At 41.5% G+C, this 22,959-nt stretch overlaps 1 protein-coding gene across 2 annotated transcripts in view; it reads right to left on the bottom strand.

Annotated features, from left to right (window-relative positions):
• MEGF10 (multiple EGF like domains 10) overlaps window positions 1–21,972 on the bottom strand; it is an 85,817-nt gene extending 63,845 nt beyond the window's left edge. The window contains exons 1-4 of one of the 2 annotated variants that reach the window (XM_042033574.1): window positions 21,887–21,943; window positions 17,977–18,028; window positions 3,214–3,345; window positions 438–539 (exon numbers count right to left, since the gene is read on the bottom strand). In XM_042033574.1, coding sequence (XP_041889508.1) covers window positions 438–539; window positions 3,214–3,329 — 218 coding nt within the window. In that variant the 5' untranslated portion in view covers window positions 3,330–3,345; window positions 17,977–18,028; window positions 21,887–21,943. Of the gene's footprint in view, window positions 1–437; window positions 540–3,213; window positions 3,346–17,976; window positions 18,029–21,886 lie in introns of both variants that reach the window. The other variant, XM_042033573.1, reaches the window with a different exon arrangement.
• Window positions 21,973–22,959: the final 987 nt, after the last annotated feature.

The following is a 22,959-nucleotide window of genomic DNA, read 5'->3' as shown; positions in this document are numbered from 1 at the left end:
ATTGCTCTGAGGAAGATGCTCTTTGCAGATGTCACCAGTTTTTAATCATTCACCCCTTGCTTGCTTTCTGCTTGCACAAGAAGTTTCCTTTAACAAATCTTTTTACTTTCATTTCAAGAAGGATACACTTCCCTGAGAACAAAAGGAATAACGGGTCTCTCATGATATTTCTGAACAAATACACCTTGCAGGGTCTGGAGATTTTAGTTTTCCCCAAACTGTTTGTTTTCTGTTAGCACTCCATGGGATGGTACACCCCAGCCTGCTAATAAAACATATGAGACATTGCTTGTACAGGCATTTTCCAGGTGACAGAGATCACAGCAGTTAGACAGGCTGGAACACTACAGCTAAAAAATCCTACATATCACACCTAATTCTGAATCAAGAATCCCAACAATATCAGCAGATTGACAATATTAAGATTTATACATCACCTGTGTCGTGTGCACTTGAACCAGTTTAGGATGTCAGTACAACTGGTGTAGTAAATCTGATCGAAAGGATGTGGATATGACTCTTGCACTGTAACTGAGTAACTGGGGAGAGACAGAGAGAGAAAAGGGAGATCATCAAACAAGTCCTTTTAGTACAGTCTCATTTAATTAGGTCTTTTACAGAATCCTGTTTCAGAATGGAATAAATATAACAAAATACTCATGTGCAACAAATTCACACTTGCAAGCTTGCAAAGAAAAATAAACATGCAGAGAGTCATCATGTTTCTACTGTGTGACACATTTGATGAAATTCTACTACTTGACATTTACAGACAACTAATGTATGCCTAAATATTTTTAGAACTAGAACACCTATATCTCAAATAAGAAGCAAACGGAAGTAGTGTGTAGTATGTGTTCTCCTGTGGAAAGTTTTATTAATGCAACTGGTTAAGGAGACAGAAAATAAGGTTTCTTCTCTTATCACTCAAAATGGAAAAATAGAAAAATAGGACTTTCTGAGAAATTGCTTGTAAAAACTGTATCTGTGCCTATAGGAAGACATCCACTGCATTTAGATACTAAGTGAATGTTAGCACAGAAATACACCTGAGTAGTAATTACTGAAAAATGACCTAACAGTCATACCACCAAACAGTCTATTCAGCAATCAGAAATTAATAAATATTAAAGACCACACTTTATGACCACACTTTATTTTGCTTACTGGATAATTTTTAACAGAGAACCACCCATACCACACCACACCCCCAGAAACACTATAAGAAATACTACTATTATTTTTTGCCAAATTACACAGTTATACAGTGTCCTAGAAATAAATCTACACTGAGAGCCTCCAAAGCTGTCAGCAGGGCAAGAGGAGCATGTCACAAAAGGGGAAAATATTGAATCATCCTAGAAAACTCTTTGAGAGGCTGTTTGTGCTGGCAGCCAGTCCTGGATTGCGCAAGGGAGTTTGAAAGTACAGGAATGCATGGCCAGCTCCTGCAGCAGGACTGACTCCCAGCACCAGCCAAAACACTTCATAGCCTGCCCAGCTCTCCCTCACTTCCACTCACACCCTCTCTGACCCCCGAGCACCCACTCAGGGTGACAGCCACAGTCTCCTCGTGCTACTGTCACCATCTACCAGGGGAAGCACATCCAGACCCACACAGCCCTAAATGCACACACCCTACTCACTGTCTTCCCGCATGAAGGCAAGCATCCCTAATCCACCCAGCTGTCCCAGCTCAACACAATATCAGGGGGATGCTGGTGCTTGCCTGAGGCAGGGCATGCTCTACCTCTTCTTGCAGGTCATTTGTAAGGAACATTTTAGTACTGACTGAGGTTTATTTAAAGCATACAATGCTGCCAGTGACAGTGGCAGTCAGAAGCTTGTATCTGGGGCTTTCCTCTTTCGTACTTCTGTCCCTTTGTCACCTTCTTTGAGCAGCAGAGTGAATGTTTCATTAAGTTTATTTGGAGTTTTACCCCATTTCTGAGACACAGCAGAATCAGGAAAAAAAGTTCATGCAACAAAATGGTCATGCTTGCTAGATGCCTTTTTAGGTGTGTTTTCCTTCTGCAGACTCTGATTAGCTTCTTTGATAACACATGATGCAGTGTAAATAGTGGTATTTGGGGTTTCTTTCCCATTTTGCTTTCGCTGTGTTGTAGCTTCCCCCAAAACCACTTTTATCTACAAAAACTGTAAACAAAGCACACCCAGTATAGGACAGTATCCAGTAAAACTGTAGACAAATGCCTGACTACTGTAAACAGGTATTTAATATGGCGAATACTTCATATACACATTGTGGTATGAACTGTACACAACAGCTGATGCAGAGGCGCCAAATGCTTCACATGCAGCTGAGATATATTCCCGAGGGAAGTCCTTAAGTGGTTGGTTTTGGTTTTTTTTTTTTAAAGAGAGCGACTTTATGAGAAAGTAAATATGAGTTTCAATTTTCTTTGTAAAGATTCAGCCATAACAATCACAAGTGACTTACAGCAGCACTCCCCATGACTAAGAATAGAATACAGTTTACATTAAGTGCAGGAAATACTGATGTCCTCGAGTGAACTGTGAAAATTAGACTCTCTCATGGACCAGCTGATCAATTACAGGCACAAGTTATAATGAGACCAGGAGTCTTGTTTTCACTATCATAACCTTTACACAAGGAAAGAAGTTCAGCAGATGCTTGAGGCCCAACCTCTCCTACCCACTGTGGCATTTTGCAATTCACATGAAATTGGATGAACAAAAAGACCAGTGACATTGATGATGAATTTCATTTTGCATGTTATAAATTTTTGAACCTCATCAAAATAATTAAACAACAAATCTTAATTCAGATCCTGCGAGTGCTGAACAGGAGAGAATCAGCATAATCAAATTTGGCCAAATTCCAATATGGTTAATTATATTTTGCATATGTAAAACTTCTTTTCACTTAAATTGGAAAGAGCTATTTTTACTCACTTCGTGTACCCAGATGGTTGTGTAACATTGCTGGTACCACTGTAGTGTTTTTTTGCATCCTAACCCACACTGCAAAGATGATTGCATTTCAGCCCATTGTTAAATAGTCTTTTACTTATCCATGAACTCACCTGCCCATGAAGTACAGTGAAATTTTCCTCCCATTTTTTAACTCAACACAAAACCTTTCAAAAATTTGAAGTGTGCCAAGTAAAGCAAAGCAAAATTATTACATCAGAATTTGCGTCATTTATTTTTCCAAAAGGAAAGTATTACCTTTCCCAGTGGCTACACACATTGGGATCTTCCAGATTCAAACACAAAGCTGAACTCATCCAATGGTACAGGAGTATGACAGGGAAGCCAAAAAGGGAGTTGAAATGAAGAACCATCTTTCCAAAGAGATGTCTGTAAGAAAAAAAAAATTATAATACATTAATAATATCATGCAGAATATAAAGTAGCTAATAATGTTGACCCATCTATAATTAACCTAAAGCAAGGGGTACTTCAAGGAACACACACTGCTTGCACAGCAGCAGCAATATCATGCCCATTTTGGAAGAAGAACCCAAATGGAGCAGCTTCACACGAAGTCAGCTGGTCAGAGGTCCCAGTCTCCTCACCAGCTGCAGCCAACCAGGCTGGGTGTGCTCAGCCAGGCTCTGCCCACTCTGACTGCAGAGCTGCAGTTTGGAATAAAGGCTGGCACTCGCTCAAGACCACAAGAGTGGAGAGGCTCAGCTGTGACACAGCACCAGGAACCCTGCACGTCGCCTGCTCACAGGAAGGGTTTGTGCCTCTCCGTGTGCTGCCCACGGCCAACAGAGCCTCACATGTCACCCTCCACTGTTACTGCTCTTTAAACTTGAATCCCCAAAATGTAATTCCCCCCTCCTCTTCTGGCTCTACCATTTCCGAACAGAATGAACATTCAATAAAAAAGCTGTTGTAGTAACATGAAAGTTTAAAAAGATTATCCTAATGCTTTTACTAAGCAGATTATTTTAATTTGCATGCTGAAACACTCTTAATCCAACTGACCATTAATCCACAAATGCCAGAATGAATGCTATTAATATGTAATTTATTTATAATGACTTAAGCTACATTTCTGTTTCAGTGAACATTTGCATTTATTTCCTCACTTATGCACAAATTCTATTAGTGGCTGCATAATAGAGATTGAGATAACAAAAAAAATGAGATTCTTGAGTCTAATCTGTAGTATACTGAGCAAATAATTTCTAATAAATATGTTTAATTTAATACAAGTATTTTTAACAAAGTAAATTAATCCAGAAACAGAAATATCTTACTTTAAATATTAAGGAACAGAATGAACGAAACTACCCCAATAACTTCATTTTATCAGAAAAAAGTCCACAGAGCCATGGGAAAAAAAAAAGGTACTAAAGAGTTTTACTTTACCCTGACTTCAGAAGTCAACTCAAAAAAGCTCCCACAAGAAACTTTCATATTTAAGGTATCTGAGGATACAGAGATGATCCCATTTGGCTAAATTGTTCTTGAAAAATCAGGCTGCTGAAAGATATTTCATGGTTTGTAACTATTTCTCTGCATGCAGCAAAGTAGTCAATGTGAAGTTACTTAAAGAGCAGATGTATTTTCAGCTAATAATTCCAGTGAAGTGGTGATTTCATTGAAAACAGTCACTCTGATTAAGCACACTGTAAATGGTATTTCCTTTTTTTTTCTTTTATTCTCAACCTCAGCAACTTTCCTTTTGCAGGATACATTTAACAAAATTTAAAATTAAAAAAAAAAATTGTATGAACCCCCTAGAGTAAAACTTGATTGCATTCCAGATCTTTTGCTTAATTATTAAGGAAAATCAAAACAGAAAATCAGTACAGCTGATTAGCATTGCTAAAGTGTTGATATTAGCAATAAAATATGTAGATGACTCATTTAACTCTTGCTGCCTACAGTTTTCACTAAGGAAAACTGTTCAGAGATTCACTTTTCATACCATATATTGCTCAAATTATCTCACCCAATAACACAAGAGTATTTTCAATATCTACACATACACAGAACCTGTAGTTTAAGTACTGAAAATGCTCATTTGGGGGAATGCCTTCCCTGTGCAAATTAGTGATTAGTAGATACATGAGAAAGAAAAAAACCCAGCAAATTTAAGCTACTCCTTGGTATTTACCACCAAGACTTTCTTCCACAACAGACCACCAAAATCATATTGCCTGTTAGCTTCTTCTATAGCATTTGAGGCAAAATCTCTCGTAGACAAAGCTGTATCATTACTCCTATTTTGGGCGGGAACTTTAAGGCAGGTCCAGGTGCCCATTCAGCTCAGACTTCTCAGTTTCCCTCAGCTTTAATCCAGGCCTGTGATGTAAAAATGTCAACAGGAAAGCAGTGCAGCTGCATGAAACAACTGTAGAGTACTTCCCCAAGTCTCTCTAAACTAATTAAGGAAATTTAACTCATATATTTATTATATCAAAATCAGATAATCAATAATAGTCATATTAAAAAATTAACCTGATCACAAGGCTTATTATAATTACCAACAAGCTCATTTCAAAATGGTGCAACAGGTGTACAGAATATACTCCCATCAACTACAGGTACTCCCCTAAAATACATTTAAATGTGAGGAACTACATGAACTGCCATGTGTCTCACTAGCAAGCAGATGAAAAGTCCTGCACATGCACTATATAAACACACAGACTTAAGCTTTAATACCCAATATCTGAGATTTTTAGGCACTTTCCCTGCCACTACCAACTGTGTTGACAGTTTTGGTTTGGTTTAGGTTTTTTTTTTCCCCATGTAGAGTTCAGGATCAAAACCAGAGAAACAACAAATAACTAAAAAAAAAGCAAAAAAAATGTTTCTTCTCTATGAGGTGAAAATTAAGACGTTTACAAATTAATCTCTCCACCCACCCAGAGAAGAGCCACAGGCAAAACTGAGGGCACACAGCTCTGCCTCAGATTTGTGGTAATAAAAGCTAAATAAATACAGGTGGAACTGGGGGGGGCAGGGGAAGGTATGATGGGCACCGCAAAAGAAGTGAAGGATGCTCAAGGCTGCAAACAAGTATTTGTTGGTCAGCAAAATCAAGTGCTGCCAGAGAATTAACCAGGATTAGAACTGCATGAGCAACAGAGAATAGTACGACACAGTTGCTAGCATGACATAATAGACCGAGGACCAAGGGAAATGCTGATGCAGCTTTCCCATTACTGTTGCAAAAGCATTTTTACCACTGAAACATGAAAAATGCAGCAGGAACGGGCCATTTAGTTAGAAGACAAACTTCAGAGTAGTGAGAGCCTTTCATACTCTGTCGTAGTATCTCAAAGGTTTTACAGCACTCAGTCCTGCCTTTCTGCAGTGATAGGGCACAGGGACATCAAACTGTTCTCCATAGGCTATTCTTAATTGCACTGACATGGCATCAACCTACACGTACAGCAAATGCTATTTCACAAAATCTTCTCTCTGTCCATCATAGTTTCCTTCAAATTTCAGGCTGAACTGTAAACCAGCCATCAGTGCAGAGCCCCTTACAGGTGTCTTTGACTTCAGCACCCCATGCTGACTTGGTGACTGCTACCTAGAACTGGAAATTGCAGCTCCGCATGAGAGAAAAGTTTTTCTAAACATTTTTTGGTGAGGAATTGTTTGGTCTTTCACTTCTTATGGAGTCTTTTTCATAACACTCTTCACTCCTGAGGCTCAGCTTCTCTACCAGGGACACAATTTGCTTATAAAAACATCTCACTCATGACTGATGTCAGGCAGAACAAAATTTGAATCTGACCTAATCTTGTCAATGATGATTAATCCCATGTTAGCTTCTGTGAAAAAAACCCCCACAACTGATTGCTTTTATCGATTACATTAGGGAATTAGTGGGTGAAGAGCAGAAGGAGTTTTCCCTTTGGAAATCAGTAAATCAGTTTGACACTTTGTCACATGAAATCTCACTCATAAAGCAAACACATAATAACCTGAATTAGGAGCATTATCACACAGACCCTAGGCTGGCTGAAGATATACAGTCACAGCAAATGGAAACTGACTGGTCTTTTCTCAAATCCTCAAAATACATCACTCCAAAGGCAGCATTGATGGTCACTGTCAAGGGGATCTCAGGACAGACAAAGCTGGCAAAGCTGAGACTGCCTGACCGAAAATTTGTGGGATCTGGACAGCCAGCATGAGAGTTTGCTAAAGGATAACCCAACAGTGCCCTAATCTGAAGGACCCTTTCACACCCTCCACGATCAATGACTATAAGGGCCCTTCTTGATGCAGCTTAATCAGATCTGACCCTCTTCTCTTGTACTGCTTTACTTTCAAAGCTCACTCTGAAACAGACTGACACATCTGGAGAGCCCAAAGGTGTTGAAGATGGGCTAAGCACGTGGGAAAAACAACTCATTTAGACTGGTGTCTGAAGAGTAACCAAATCAGAGGCTGAATGTGCTGGAACGAGTCTCCTTGATGGAGACAGATATGCTACTACTTTTTTCAAGTTATGTTACTAAGAAAAATAAATCAGTAATCAATTGCCATTTTTCTTTGCTTAATAGATTAGATCATTTTTATTTTTCAGGCTCTCTTTAATTATCAGAGGCTTCTAAGGAAATGAGGTTTATGTAATCCCAGTGTTTATCTATGTGCTCTGGCCTCACGCCCAGTAACTTGTAAATTTATTGGTCACTCAAACTGGAAGCAAGACAGCAGAAAAAGTCTTGAATTGTGGAGTTCCAGAGAATCCAGTGATAATGCACAAATCTGGAGGAGACTAGGCTTTATTTGCCCATATGTGATGGAAATACCAGTTTTGAAAACTACAGCATTACAGTCCTTTAAGTAATGCTATCATTGCAAAGAATGCATCTCTCTACCATTCCCACTAAAAAGAAATGCAGTAATACATGATCAAATATTAAATGACAGCACCCTTCAAACTGCATTAAACCTGTAAAACTGAGTAAATTTTGGATATGAACTGTATTTTTGGATCTTTTTCTACTTAAACACAAAAATTTTCTGGTGGAAACCCAGAGAGGTTGGTAGCTGTCACACAGCACATTGTTTTGTAAGCATCAAACGACCTCTTGGATTGTAATTACAAGCACAGAATGAAGTAAGGTACCTGCAAATACGAGAGGAAACAGAAAACTTTGCCAAACACCTGGCTGTGCACTAGCAATGCCACAGGATTCCAGAAAGAATGGACGGCTGGATGGCATTGATCATGCTGCAGCACAGACCCGAGGCACGGGAATATCGGGAATATCGAAACGAGGTCCTCAAGGACTCTGTCCTTCCCTGCAGAACACTCAGCAGTGTCTTTTACAAGACCTGTTCTTAATGCAAAGATCACATGAGGGTTTCCCCTAGGAAACTTGCTGAAAAGCAAGATTCTCTTTGTCCTGCTGACTTCACTTACTGCCATTCAGTGAGATTTTCTGTAGCTGGTAAGCTGGCACGGGCCATATATCCACTTATCAGTCCTCTTCTCCCTCAAATTAGCATTAAAAGGGCAGGAAAAGACAGTTCAGTGGAAGTCAAGTCCGCACAAGGCAAGGAGGCATGGTAAAGACAAATGCCAGCATGCCAGATACTTTTGCAGATGGACTCATTATTATTCCTCAGAGGAAGGCTGCCAAACATCACAAACATGGGGTCACTTCACTGTAGCTGTCATTGTCTGATAAATTAGGGCCGTTTCACTTGAAAATATTTCCTTTTTTCTCAGGCACATAGGAAGTATAGGTGTTGAACCATTAAGGTTACCTACAGCACATGGTATTGTATGTTTAAAGATTATTTCCAGGGGGAGACAACAGGATGAGCTGTTAACAAAAATCCTTTGGCTAAATATGCTGCCCCTTTTTTTTTTCCCCACCCAAATGAAAAGTTACCAAATAAAGACAGTTAATGCTGTGTAGAATCCAAACCAAAGTATCTGAAAAGCACACTCGAGGAAAATGAAATAGCACCTCAAACATAAATCCTGATATGCTTCTTTTACACAAGACATTTCAGGTGAAACATAAAAAACTATGTCAGGTCCATACACAGATGGCACCTCTCAGCCCCAGGCATCTTTCCCAGGGTGGACGTTGGGAGTTAACAGTTAATTCTCAGAAGAAAACACTAATAACATATAATTTAATAGAGTCTACACAGTATAGGCTTGTGACAAAAAATCATATCCACATAGACAGACATTCTTCCCCCTCCTCCCCCTTTCTTTTCATAATTGATATACTTTAAAATATTTTTTCAAATAAAGTATTCCTTATTGAAACATCTCTTTATATTAATCCCAGGTCTGTTTTAATGGCACAGGTGAAGATTATAAGATTAAGTAAAAATGCCTGAATGCATGCGTTTAAGGAGAATTATTTCTGAAATTTGGTATTACTAGCATGTATGAAAGCTTTATTATAGGGTTACATGATCAAGATATCTGTATCAAATTTTTGTCATAGTCCCTCAGCCATATAGCACATAGATTTCTGATACTTCTTCTTTTTTTTTTTTTTTTTTTTTTTTTCCTCTAATAGGAATCATGAAAAAGGACATTGCACTCGTGAATGTAACTGTGAAAACTTTGTGGTTGCTGACAAGTTGCCTGGGACAATCCTGTGGTTGCCTAAATACACCAGTGCCCTGGTTCCACCGCTGTGGAAATTATCATTCATGGTTTTACCCTCTCTTGGCCAAAGTTTCTGTGACCCCTCTTTTCCTATTACCAGCTTTCCAAACACCGTGTCACTTCCAGTTTATTGCCAGGATATAAAACACTACAATCAAAGGACTCAGATAATTACTTTAGCTTCCTATGCAATTTAGGATCAATTTCAAATGTGCCCACCTTCCTTTAAAAGTCTTCTGCTTTTCAGCCCTCTTCAAAGACAGCCTCTGTTTCCTTCCCTCCCCCATCACATGCATGTTCTCTTTTTCCACATACATTTTCATCATACATTAGATTCTTCCCTTTCCTAGACACAGCCTCTGTTATCACTGGCAAAATTCTTCAGTCTGCAGCTCCCTGCACTTGTCACAGCCTTTCACTGGACTCTTTCATTACGAAATCAGACATACGAACTCCTGCATTCGTTAATAACTACTAGTTGCTCACAAGATGCTATAATTTGTGAAAAAATTTGCTGGCAACTCTGCTTCAGTGCCTTTGTCCTTGTAAACCATCTAGTGAAATGCCATTTTGCACATTATACCCAAGAGAAAATAAAGTTGTCTATCTAGTTAGCTCCTGTTTTCATGATTTACACCAAGCATTGCACTCCTGTAAATCTTTATCACAGCTTACAAACGTCACTTTTCAAACGATCTGCTTGAAAAAGCCAAAATTAATTAATTCTGATGCCACTTCCCCTAACAGCTTCTGAAACATTTCAATGCATTACTGATCAGTTTTTCCACCTCCAGCAATCAAAGCATCCATGATTCACTGTACAAAGCTTCACATGCCACCACCACCCTACAAAGAAAATTCGAAACATTCTAGCAGATGAATGGGGAACACAAAAGCGTTTCCTTTGGCAGCTCATTCACTCACTTCTATCTTTTATCTTGTTTATTTGCAGAGGTTGGAATGGATGTGGTACTCCTGCACTCAAAGGGGAAAATGCAAGAACATAATGCAAAACCAAAAGTGACTGGTTAATCGTAGTTTTTTTAACCAACCCACTATTAAATCCTATCTCTGTTTAAGTCTTGAAGAACTTCTGCCTTGAAGAACTTTCATAGGGATTAAAACATTACCTCAAGAGGCCTATAGAGTGAGCAATATGCAAAAATGTGGTTTTCACAGTAAACTGGCTTAACACATTGCATCCTTTATAAACAGTAATACAAACTTAAAACCATGTTTGCAGTTGTGGAAGTCTAGTGCCTAGCCTCCCTATCTGCCAGCAGAGGAAAAAAAAAAAATATCCTGGGGAGAAATTCAACTTGCCAGGTGCCAGTGCTGTCTGCAAGTTTTCTGCACACTGAGGATATATAAACATGCAGGCAAATGTACACAGGCCCAAACTGGTTCAATACACTCCTAGAGTATCAGCTGAAGCTGTAGGACAAGATGCTGTGCTTTAGTGAATAAACAGAACCTCCAAGAAATAAAACTGCTACCAACATCAGTATTGGTTTTCTCTTACCATAAATTTTAAGACACCTCAAATCATTAAATTCTTAAATTGATTTTCTCTAATGATGAATCTTTTTTTAAAAAGAGTGCCCAATATAGCAGTAAAAGAAACTAATGATGGCAAATGCCTTAGAAGCTCTAACAATCAGAAGACAACTTTTTTTGGTTGCAATTAATACTGCTTTTCAAGAAAACTTCTCTTACTTTAATGTATTAATTTACCTGGGTTACAGGTTATCTGAATCCTTTTTAAACTTTTGCTGCTAATTTCAGCTGAGAGCAGTGTAATTTGAACCCAAAAGAATCAAGACCACGTTTTTATTAACTTGAGCACAAGGCCCTAAATCCCACAAAATATTATCCTTCAGGACACATGTTGACTTCTTTAAGCCTGTACCTCTTTGCAGTGTGCAAAAGGACAGCAGTATCACAAGCACGTATTTGTCATACAAAAATGGTCTGTTCGTATCGTTTTCTGACAAAGCACCTTTAATAACAAGGCCCCCTATTCAGAGATCTAATTTTTGCAGACATTTTTATGCCAAATTAAAAAAAAAAAAAGATCTCTGTGATGGTGGGTTTAATGAGGTACTCTGTTATTCTCCGTAATAAAAATTAAACGAGAGAGACAGAATTCTTCAGCTTAATTGCCACATCTGTTATTAGGCACTTTACTTTGATTGACTGGAGTGTATGTGTCAAGTCTGTGCCAGAAAACAGGCAAACTTTGTAAAGTAGACTTACAACTTATAGCGCAACTGGCACTAGCAGCATCTCTGTTACAGCTTCTGCTGCCTCTCAGTTAAAACTACAGGAACATTGGCCTTGGTTCAGTCACTCATTAAAACTTAAAAGTAACTACTGCAAATTGTGGCTTTTTTTTTTTTTTTTTAAGATAAAAGCAGTCCCTGTCTTCAGAAGGAAGAGCACTGGTTATCTGAAGGTGTAAATGTGTCATGCTCATTAATGGATGAGAGAGACATAAGCAACCCAGAGCCTGGAAATTGCCACCATGTGAAATTTCACATTCAGTGGTGCTTTATTTTGCCAGCAGATGAGCAAAGGGCTGAGGGGACAGTGACAAACAGCGCAGCATTTGCAAAGGGACTGGACAATCACAGAGAGGGAGCTCCTGCAAAGAGCAAAACCAGAATGGACACTCTCCTCTGACCTGTATGGAAACTAGGGATGAAACCTGAACTCATCAAACTGCTTTTTATCTCTGAAATTCAGAGATCATGACACCTGGTAAAAAAACCCAGGTATCCTGAGCTGGCCAGTAATTGGTTTTATGACCATTTGATCTTCTTATGGCTCTAGAACCCAAACTCTAGAACCCAAACTCTACCATCCTGACAAACCAAAACGACACTTTCTCGCTCAACTAACTTCTTTTTTCCAATTTCACAGAGGCTTTCTACCAAGAGCACAGAAATGTATGTTGCTATTGTCAGCATGAAGACAGACAGGCCAGCTGCAGTATTGCTGAAAGCTACTTTTCATCCACTTCATCCAGTAAGGAGTAAGGGATTATTTGACCTTCCTTACCAATTTTCTCTGCTGCTCCAGAGAGTGCAAAGAAAGGTAAGAGTATGTGTGGAAGAGCAACAAAACCTGCACCAATATCCATTGCATCTGCACCTGAAAGGCAGAAGGATGCTTTTGTGCTGGAAGCTGAAGCAGAGCTGTCCACCACAGGCTGGGCAAGCGATGGGCGCTTGGCTTGACCCAACCTGTCAGCTGCCCACTGAACTAATCCATGTATAAATCTTTCTTCTCTCTGGAGGGCAGATTGGGACACTCTAATACTCCCCCTCCAGGAGAGCAAGTGACTGTTTTTTGGAAGGAGTCTGCCCTAATGGGTGAGACAAGCCAGGGCAGATGCTCTTTTTCACTGTTTGAAGGTTTTTGTTGTGCCCTCAGGAGAGTTCAAGGCTGCTCCACGCTACAAGGGGGTCCAGAAAGTTTCCACATAGCTCTCTACTCTGAGGTCTCTTTCCTTTTGCAGATATCTGTTTTCCCTCAACCTAGTGAATATAGCAAAAGATAGCACTCACTTAAGCATATTTATTTTAGATACACATTATCTAGTAATCTCACATAACAGTATTTTAATTGACATAACTCCCCACAAGATCTACAACACTTCTTCTAACACTACAAGGCTTTTTGTTCTTGAAGCTACTCTTAATAACCAAACTGCACATGGAACGTATTGAGCTCCTGTCTAAATGTTTCATCTTGTTTCACAAAACAAGTCAACAGCAGAGCTGAAAACAGAATTTAGGTCTGCTAGTCTCCATTTTCAACCAACTCAGGACCCATGCCTTCAGTCTGGTATTCTGCCACATGAGCATCCTGCTTATGGCACTAACTTGGCGTAGCAAATCATGAAATACAGACTTCTGGGTCTTAAATATTTACAAAGGAGTCACCGCACCAAATGTCACGACTGAGAATTTTTCTTACAGATTTGGGTCACCTCTGAAGAGGCCAATAACGCCCTCTTGTCAGTCTTTCTCGTTTCTTTGTTTTTCCCACTGGTGTTCTTGTTGGAAACAGCAATGAAGAAAAAGACACACATATGCCTAAGAGAAAACAACAGCGTACAAAAGCTTTGCTATTTCCCTGGTGATAGGCCATGCAACGGAAAGCAGGGTAATTTTAAAAAGTGAATTGAGAGACCCCCACAGGAGAAGAAGATAAAGTTTTAAGTGTGTATCTACAAGGCAGGCTCCAGAAATGTTACTCAGTGGCACTAGACATTTTTGGAGTGACTGCAATGGATTCTACTTAACTCCAAAAACCCCCCTGTGCAGACCAAGAGGCAGCAGCAACCTCAGGCTTTTGTCACAACTTCTCTCAGGGCTAGATGAGAAAGGGCATTTCCTGCATCCCAGCACTACTTGAGCAAACCAACTAAACAAAAATCTCCTCTCTGAAGTTGATCCACTGTCAAAATATGCACAGAAATGTTGGCAATCTCCAAAACCACAACAAAAATTTTCTCCTGCGTATTAGTGGTGCAGACCAGAATCCCAAGTCACTGCATCCTTTGAGGTTCACTTACCATGAATGCATATCCTGGCTGTCATTATTCATACATAATGCAAATTGGCGTGAACTAGTGTTCAACAAGAAAGAATGGAGCATATCTAAAAAGTGCATTAAAGTTGCAGAGGAACAATATTGTTCCAGAGATGAGATTAAGTCTCACAGCTCTCTGAACTGGGTTATGGAGACGGAAAAATCTACTGACAAGCAGTGGGGATACTTAAAACAAGGAAGCTTCTCTCTTGCTGTGTTTTTGTTTTAGTCTTTCAACAACTACTCACCCAATCTTCTTATTCAATAATTAAAAGTGCAGTATTTTGTGGGTTCAGAGTTTAAATCAGTTCCCTGGAAGTAGTGATTTTTTTCTTCAGGACCATCTTCTCTTTTAAAATGATGGAGGCCTGTGGCACACCTGCAGAGCAGAATCTGCAATGTGTAATGCCTTTAATCCAATCCTGAAGCACAAAGAGCACCATATGCACTCTCAGCAGAGTCCATTGAAGTGCTGGCAATTCCACTTCTGTCTAAAAGAAGGTGTAATTATCTATTAAAAAAGGCCAGTTTTTCTGGCTTTGGTGGAGGCAGCTTCAGTATATTTGGATGACACAGATGTGTGTCTTCACAGACCCTAAAATTCGTGAACAGCGTTGTCTGGGATCATGAACTTCACCTCGGTTACTCTGAAAGTTCAGTGATCTCACTTGAGTCACTCCTGGTTTACTCAATGCAAGTAAGAAAACTGGACTCTCAGCCTCTGTACAGCTACATCTTTTATTTTAAAAGAAATGAAACTAGCTAAAACTAATATAGTAATAAAAAAAAAAAAGGCAAGGACATTCTTTGCAGTCTGATAAAATCTTCATGAACTCTATCCCTGAATTTAAAATACACATTTCAATCTCACTGGTAGGTACCCTTCAGAAACAGTTATCTGCAGTATCAGTCTGGAGAAGGGGGAAAAAAAAAAAGAAGAAGAAGAAAAAAAAAAGATTAAAATATCAAGTTACTCTTCACTTCCAAACAAGCCCAGCCACAGCTGTACATCAGCTTCCGAGCAACTGCTCTACAAACACACAACAGGGCTTCTGTCTTCCCACAGGGTTTGCTCGGGTCACCCGCATGTGGCATGGACTAAAAAGGCAGGAAAGCTCCATTACGGAGCGAGCGGAGCCACGAGTTAAACAGGGGAGCCAGGGGTAAATATCCTGTCCAGTGCTCTGTCCCGAGGGGGCTCCCCCAGATCCGGAGGAGCCCACACACAGCTCCCGCACTGGCTGCAGCCGTGCCGGAAAAAGGGCCCAAATCATTGTTCTGCTTTTATACTTTCACCATCTAAGCAGGAGGAAGTCGGAGGGAAGAAGACCAGAGAGTTAAGTGGGGTTTTCATAAGCAAAAAGAGGATATTAAAGAGGCAGCCTCCAATTTTCAATGGTGACAGAGTGATGGATTTGGGCAGCCTGTGCAGACTGTGAAATTTTTCTTATCGTAGGAAAACAGTAAAAAGGAAAAGTGACATACAGCAGTAGTTAGGGAATAAGGCCAAACCTCTTTGCAGGGTGTGCTCACCACTAACTCTGGCCATCATCAGGTGCCACCTCCCATATGCTGGAGAAGTCAATCCAGCCCTCAAGGCTGCAAAGACAAACCAGTTGATTTTAAACAAATACCCTTCTAATTGAAGAGCTCTCCACTCCAGCTGCTGTATCCTATTTACTCAGTGTATTTCCAGCCTGCTGCCTTTGGGACCAAGACTGCCACAGCTCACAACTTGTCAGGGACATTTCTTCATGTATCAAGAGCTCTTGAACCCTTTGAAGAGGGTTTATAAATCACCAGACAAATGCTTCCCACAAACACACATACCCATTATTTGTGTTTGAGTTGCAGTGATAATAACATGTGTGTATTGACAGACCAGTGTGGTCCAAAATTTGGTAAACACTTTAGAGGAAATTAAAACTCAGCTATACATGCTCAAAAGCACACAGAAGCAAGCAACAGAGCAAAGAAGCAAAAGAAGGGGAAGATCCACTTGGCCTGTTGGCATACTCCATCTTATTCCCACTATGTCTGCTCTCAATGCTATGTTACATGTTTTTTGCTGATTCCTGACAGCAGCTTCCAAAAAGACATAAACAAATCAATTATGTCATTTTGTACTTATACCTTAACCAGACCTTGGCGTGCACACACACACACACATCTTTTTCTTCTTTTTTAACATGCAAGTGCTTCCAGTGCGTTCAGATTCTCAGGGTGATCAAGCTTGGTCTGACTATTGGCTTTTGGAGGATCTGATGCCAGTCAGCCATGCATAATGGCCTCTTTGTCTCACTGTCACATGAGCAGCATTGTGTTACAATCATTGTCACTCTGGGCTCAAACTGCAAGGCATGCTTTCACACAAAACACTCACTTTGGGGGCTCCTTTTGGCAGGGCCCTGAGATCGAAACTCTTTTGCTGCTCTTTAGTTCATCAGCCCAGCAACGCTGAAACTTTAAAAGTCAGGATTCAAAAGCTCTCATCCAAATCAACCGATTATGAAGCTTCTCTATGGGCCACATGAAGAGCGGGGAAAGTAACGTAACATAGCCATCATTTATTTTAATCACTTTAAATCACTTTTCCTAAGGCCTTTGATAGCAGAGGATTGTGCTCCAAATAACAGTGGGGGGATGGGAAAAAAAAAATCCCAAGTCAAAGTTATCTCCACCTTGAACATTTTTCTCCTGTACTTCAGAAAAATGCCTGCAAGTTAAAATCAAAGCATTTCCACAGGACAAAGACAAGTAACTTACCAGGTGACAATGTTATTTTACTACTTGCTCTGTAAAATCTTTAAATTCACCAAGAACACCGAACCCTTCCCCCTCCAAAAATTTTTTCTGAAAAATAGATAGACAAGATTTCTGTATAGGAGAAACTTCAAAAGTTGCTTTAAACATGCTGAACTCATTGAAACCCTGCACAGATGTCTCTGCTTTCATGAATGAAAAACAGTCTCACAGGGCTGAAACCAAACCATGTTAAAAACAACATCCTCCTGCCCTGTCTCTTGAATAATTTTGTACTGAAAACGTTTGTCTTGTAGAGCTTCTCCTGAAATACAGCACTAGTCACTCTGAACAGGACTTACAGGACCTACCCCAGAAGGAAACAGGCACTTTTTGGGAAGAACTCATGATGTAATAGTTGTGATGTGCAGAAAACTTTGGGAAGCAATGGCTTCTTCCCAAAAGAAATGGGGCTGTGCATGGAACAACAAACTACCAGCTCACATACCATTTTCTGTCCAGTTCATTTTTCTTTCCTTTGCAGTCCATCAAAGTAATGTAGCTTCTTCTGAGCCCTGGTTTGGTGTTCCACGGTGGTACTGCTCATACACATGCCAGTTGCCCTAAACACACAACAACCTACTACGACACATTATCCTTCTCTGGATCATTTTTCTTTACTAAGCAGCCTGAGCCAGCCTTTCTCCCTCTCCACACCTTACACCCTCTCTCCCCCCCTGCTTGGAGCAGACCCTTCCAGATGAGCACTGCCCCGGAGAAACACCACCAGGATGGGTCAGGGCCACCCTGACTCTCACCTGGAAGATTCTACCCAGACCACAAACCCTGCTGTCTCCTCTTGTCCAGCCTGAAAAATTCACCTTCTGCACCATCCTAAGGTCACGATTTCTCTGAGATGCCCCTTGCCTTTCATGGTCTCTTCCCACGCCCAACATTTCCAGTACTTTACAAGATGCTGACCCCTTTTTTAGCAAGGCCTGGGTTCCAGCCATCATTGGCAATACCTGGTATTGCAGAGAAGTAGTTCTTCACTGTCTCCTATTTGAAGACTGTCATCTGAAAAAAAGAGCTGTTATTAATCCATTTAAATGTAGGAATTTCCATTACTTTTGAAGAAAAATAACGTGACTGTAGCTTGACACCTGTTTTCATTATTTCATTGTCTTTCCTTATTTCCTCTTGCCTTTTATCTTGAAGTTTAGATTATAAAAGGCAAGATCATTTTTTGGTATTGTTCTTGCGCTGTTCTACATCTCCTGTGGTTGCAGTGATGGACACTAGAGCCATACAAGCTGCAGGTCTTCATGCCAGTAATCCTAATTCTAAAATGACACAGTAATATGAGGTCTTTATATTCAAATGTCTTTGAAAAAAGAATTTTGCACACACTCACACCTCTGTGTGTTCAACAAAAATGATCTGAGAAGCCTGAGAAGGGTGTCCTTTTACAGCAACAGAAAAACAATTAAATTTCTTTCCTGAGGTCACACAGCAAGTCAATGTCAAAGTTAAAATTATGTTTTCTGCTGTATCTTTTCATTGTCTTGCACATCAAAAGAGCTCAGAATTAGTATCTCACTGCTGACTATGGGCTAATTTCTCTGACAATCAGATGTGAAACACAGATAAAACAAGATGAGATAGCTGTCCATTTTTTAATATAAACCTAACATGTACATCCAAAGGCATGAACCACAAATCCTTACACAGGCAAAACATCAATTAAAGACCAGACAGTTTGAATGGGTTAATTAACATGAATGCTGACACAATCAATAAAGCTATTCCAGTAAAGCAAATCCCTCCACAGAATATTTCTCCTAGTTTTCTGACAGATGGCTTGAGATGATACATACTCTTTTCACAAGTAAGAAGAAAACCATTTGGAATATCAAGACACAGATTCTTCTCAGAGATGAAGAAATACTGCAGTTATATCTACGTTTATGCTATGCTGACGGGAGCATATGAAGTCAGTACTAATTACTGACAAACTAATCTGTTAATATTAAAATCCAGGATCAAATTCCTGGCAGTGAGTCAGTAACATAACTACTACATACTGAAATCTGATTCTACTGGCATCATTCATCAAGGAAGACACCACTTCACAGGAGTAAGGATGTAACAACTTTGACTGTCATTTCACTACACCACTCCAGTCCTTACCTAAAGAAACATTACTCATCTATGCTGTGTTCCCTTAAAATAAATTGGAAAAAAAAAAAAATACGGGACCACATCCATCTTACAGTACTATCTACATAACTTTGGGGTTTTTTTAGCCAACATATCTTTGGTTTGACTGAAACTGTGGCACATACACAAAGAATCTGGTCTTTACCTTCCTCAAAAGCCACATGCTTCCCCTTTTCCCTTGCTTCCCCACGTCATTTTCATAAAGTGAAAATGCCTAGACAAGAAAAAGCTATGTAGAGAAACCATGTAAAACTCCTGCCAATTAATCTGAATATAAATTCAAGGGATCCTTACCAGCTGCAGTCAAAAGGCCACTCCAAACTCTGCTAGATGTTAATCAAACTTAAGTATGTTGATGCACAGTTCCTGTGTTCTTTGCATAGATTGAGTTAATTGCTTTTGTTAAACTGCACTTGCTTCCCTAGCGGGATGTGTGTACCCATACAGCTGAACAGCTGATTGTGGAAAACATGGTTATGCAAGTCACCAAAGGACTGTTCACTTGGTCAAACCCTTCTGCTCACCTCAAAACAGCTCATTTAAGACTGTAACCCCTGGACAGGTCCTCCAGGTGCCCATTCCCACCCCACCAGTCACATTTGAAATGATGGCATTAGCTATCACATCAGAGTTTTAAGCAGACATCTAAACAGTGAAATTTATACACAAAGGGCTGAGGTGCCTCCCCCCTGAGCTAAAGGTAAGACAGTTTCTGTCTGTGGGGACTCAAACCTGGGGTGCACAGCCTTGCCCCTGGAGAACTGTGACACCTCTGGACCACTTTACCACCTGATAGACCAGAAAAGAGGAACTCTATTTCTAGGGAAATTAAATAGACACAGCCAGATGACTTCACACAGGTCACTGAGTTGCCTACAGTTTAGAACTTTTTTGCCAGATATGGATTATAATCAGTGAGCAAGAACAGAAATTTCATGGCCAGTCCTGTGAACTGCTCATTTCTGTCAGAGACTTTTAACACTCCAGACTTAAAACCACACACTAAGGAGCCAAGCACAAAGCCATGGCATCTCTGCAGCATATTAACAGTCAATACTAATCATAATGCTACAAATTCACCCCCTGTGGGAGCAATATACATTTAAACTTGATTGCATAACAAAGCCACATCATTGGCTGTGTGAAAAAAATTAAACAGATTTTATTACAAAAGGTGACATATATAGATGCTGGGCAGGTGCATGAGCTACACAGCCAAACAAGTAGAAACTTGGTTCTAAATTACAGTTTGTCCAGCTTTTTAAAAATCTGGAGCACACCTGCCCACCTGGTTTTTCTGATTTGAGATGGGCAATCAAACTAGACAATACTATTTCATTTGCAGGGCCAGTAACTAGAAACCAATACAGATCATTTGACCACCTGGCCTGGTATTTTCCTAAATTCTGTCTCCAGTTCAGACAGTTGCACCCCCCCTTCACTTCAAGAAGAACACACACACCTAATTACATATGCTTTCCTCCCAGTACTGTGCTACTGGGCACAAGTACCATTTAGGGATGTTGACAAGGCAACTGAAGCCAGCTTTCAGTTTCAGTCTCACATCAGAAACGCTGCTCAATCAAAAAATCTTAAGACTTTTCAGCAAAGGTCTGCAGCTTATCTGCTCGGAAACAAATGCCATTCTCCAGGCTTGTCTTTCTGGAGGTTTTTTTTTTTGTTGTTCTTCCAAGATGCTGGATAAAAACATTTTTCCTAAATAGAGTCATTATGTTAACCAGCTTTCTAAGACACTGCTGCCAAAGCTCAGTTACCCACTTGATAAAATAAGCTGTGAAGCATCTTCTATACTGATGACACATTCCAAGTGAGGTTTTAAACTGACTCTATAGTGAGAAGTTGGTGCTTTGGAAAAACTTCAGAGTTGTATGTGATTCTAAGAAATGCATGTTCGCTTTGACTACATTTCAGTACTCGATGACTGGCAACAACATTTAAGTAATTAGTAAGATTACCAAAAGCTCTCGATTCCCAGCTCACTCGAGGAAAAGCAGCTGCATATTTTTCCTAATTGATTTGTGCCTACGTTTCCAAATCGAACCTACTCCTTGCCTGAAAAACAAAATAGGAAATGTTTTCACTACTATTACTGTCACCCAAAGAAAACCTGCGCAGGATACCAACTGACAATTTCTCTAGACAGCTTCTGCTGAGGCACATATGCTGGAATGAAATCAAGGTATTAAACAGATGTGCATTTTCACGTGCAGGTCACGCTAATTTACATCTATACACAAGCATCTCTCTATTCCAGTGCGTACGCTCGCTCCAGTCTCTGCTCAAGACTGCCAAAAGCCTTCCGTGAAAACGAAGCATAACCTTGGAAAACAGACACTTAGCGGAGAAACGAAAAAAAAAAAAAAAGTGCTCTGAGGAGAGCTTGAACTGACTCGTCCCGGGTTGGCACCGCTGGAGAGAGCCGCAGGAGCGCTCCCGCATCCCGCCCCACCAGCCCGGCCACCCCGCACAAACGCGGGGACAAACACGCCGGGATGCTCTGCAAAGGCGGAGGCACCGCGGGCGGCCCCGCATCCCATCCGCTACCCCGAGGATGCTTCTACCGAGGGCAAACCCCGCTCCGGGAACGATGCTGCCGCAGCCCCGCCTTCCTCTCCGAGGCTGCCGCACCCGCACCCGGCACCTGCGGGACGGGACGGGACGGGACGGGACGGGACGGGTCCGGTCAGTGCCTACCTGTCCCGAGGGCGCCCTCCCCGTCCGACCGGCCGCCGGGAGCCGCCGCCGGGAGCCGCCGCCGCCGGGACTTGAGCAAGGGGCGGTGTGCGCGGCGGGGCCGGCGGGGATCAGCCCCTCCTCCGCCTGTCCCGGACCGCCCCCGGCCAGACCCACAGACATTTTTAACCCCTTACCCGCTTTTCCCAGCGCCCGTGTCGCGGACGGTGTCTTTCCCCAGTCTTGGAATCTCCGGCCTCCGCTCGCTTAGAGGCGAAAGTGCGAGCTACATAGGGACCTCACAGGTCATTTTATTCGGCCTAGTGAAAGATAGTTACCTACCCAGCATGTGATCGAGGAATGAAATCGTCTTTTCAAATGACTAAATGCTTAGGTCTCGCAGTGAGAGACCTAAGGAGGGACGCAAATCTACAGAAGAAGAAATGTCATGTGCTCGTCTCCAGCACTGCTAGGGAAAGGAAGGGCATCGTGACTCTTGAACGTACATATATTCTAATATGTTTAAGATACTTACTCTCGAGAATTTCTGGTTTGTTTGGGGCTTTTTTTCCCTACTTTAATATGCGATCGCAGAAGCGTTAATACGACCTTCGCTTGGCTCGGTCTCTGCCAGGGCCCGTCCTGGAGCCGGCGCCATTGGCTTTGCGGGACAGGGAGGAACCTTCCAGCGCCTTCTCAGAAAAGCCACTTCCGTGGGCCCCCCCCCCCCCCCCCCCCCCCCCCCCGCTACTAAAACCCGGCCATGCCACCCCATACAGATTTCTCCCCAAACCCATGAGGTGTGGGGGGTGCTGAGGGTGCAGTCCCCAGGCACTACAGGGTTCCTGGATGCCGCGGTTGCCCCAGCCCGGGCTGTGGGGATGCCGAGTGCCCCCCGCCCGCGGGTGCCGCTGCTGCGGGCTCCCTGAGTCTCGGGTGTGTGGGTGGGCGCTGGTGCCGCTCGCCGTCCTTGCCCCGGCCGGGCTGGGTGGGAGCTGCCCGGAGCGGCGAGGGGCGTGAGGAGAAGAAGCGGCGCTGCCGCCTGAGGAGGCGCGGGCTGGAATTGGAGATGGCCCCGGGAGCTCCAGGCGGGC

This window comes from Corvus kubaryi, unplaced genomic scaffold (genome assembly GCF_017639235.1).
Source record: "Corvus kubaryi isolate FWS band 111438036 unplaced genomic scaffold, C.kubaryi_AGA036_p1.0 37357, whole genome shotgun sequence".
Classification (NCBI taxonomy): Eukaryota; Metazoa; Chordata; class Aves; order Passeriformes; family Corvidae; genus Corvus; species Corvus kubaryi.
This window is presented reverse-complemented; position numbering and strand designations above follow the sequence as displayed.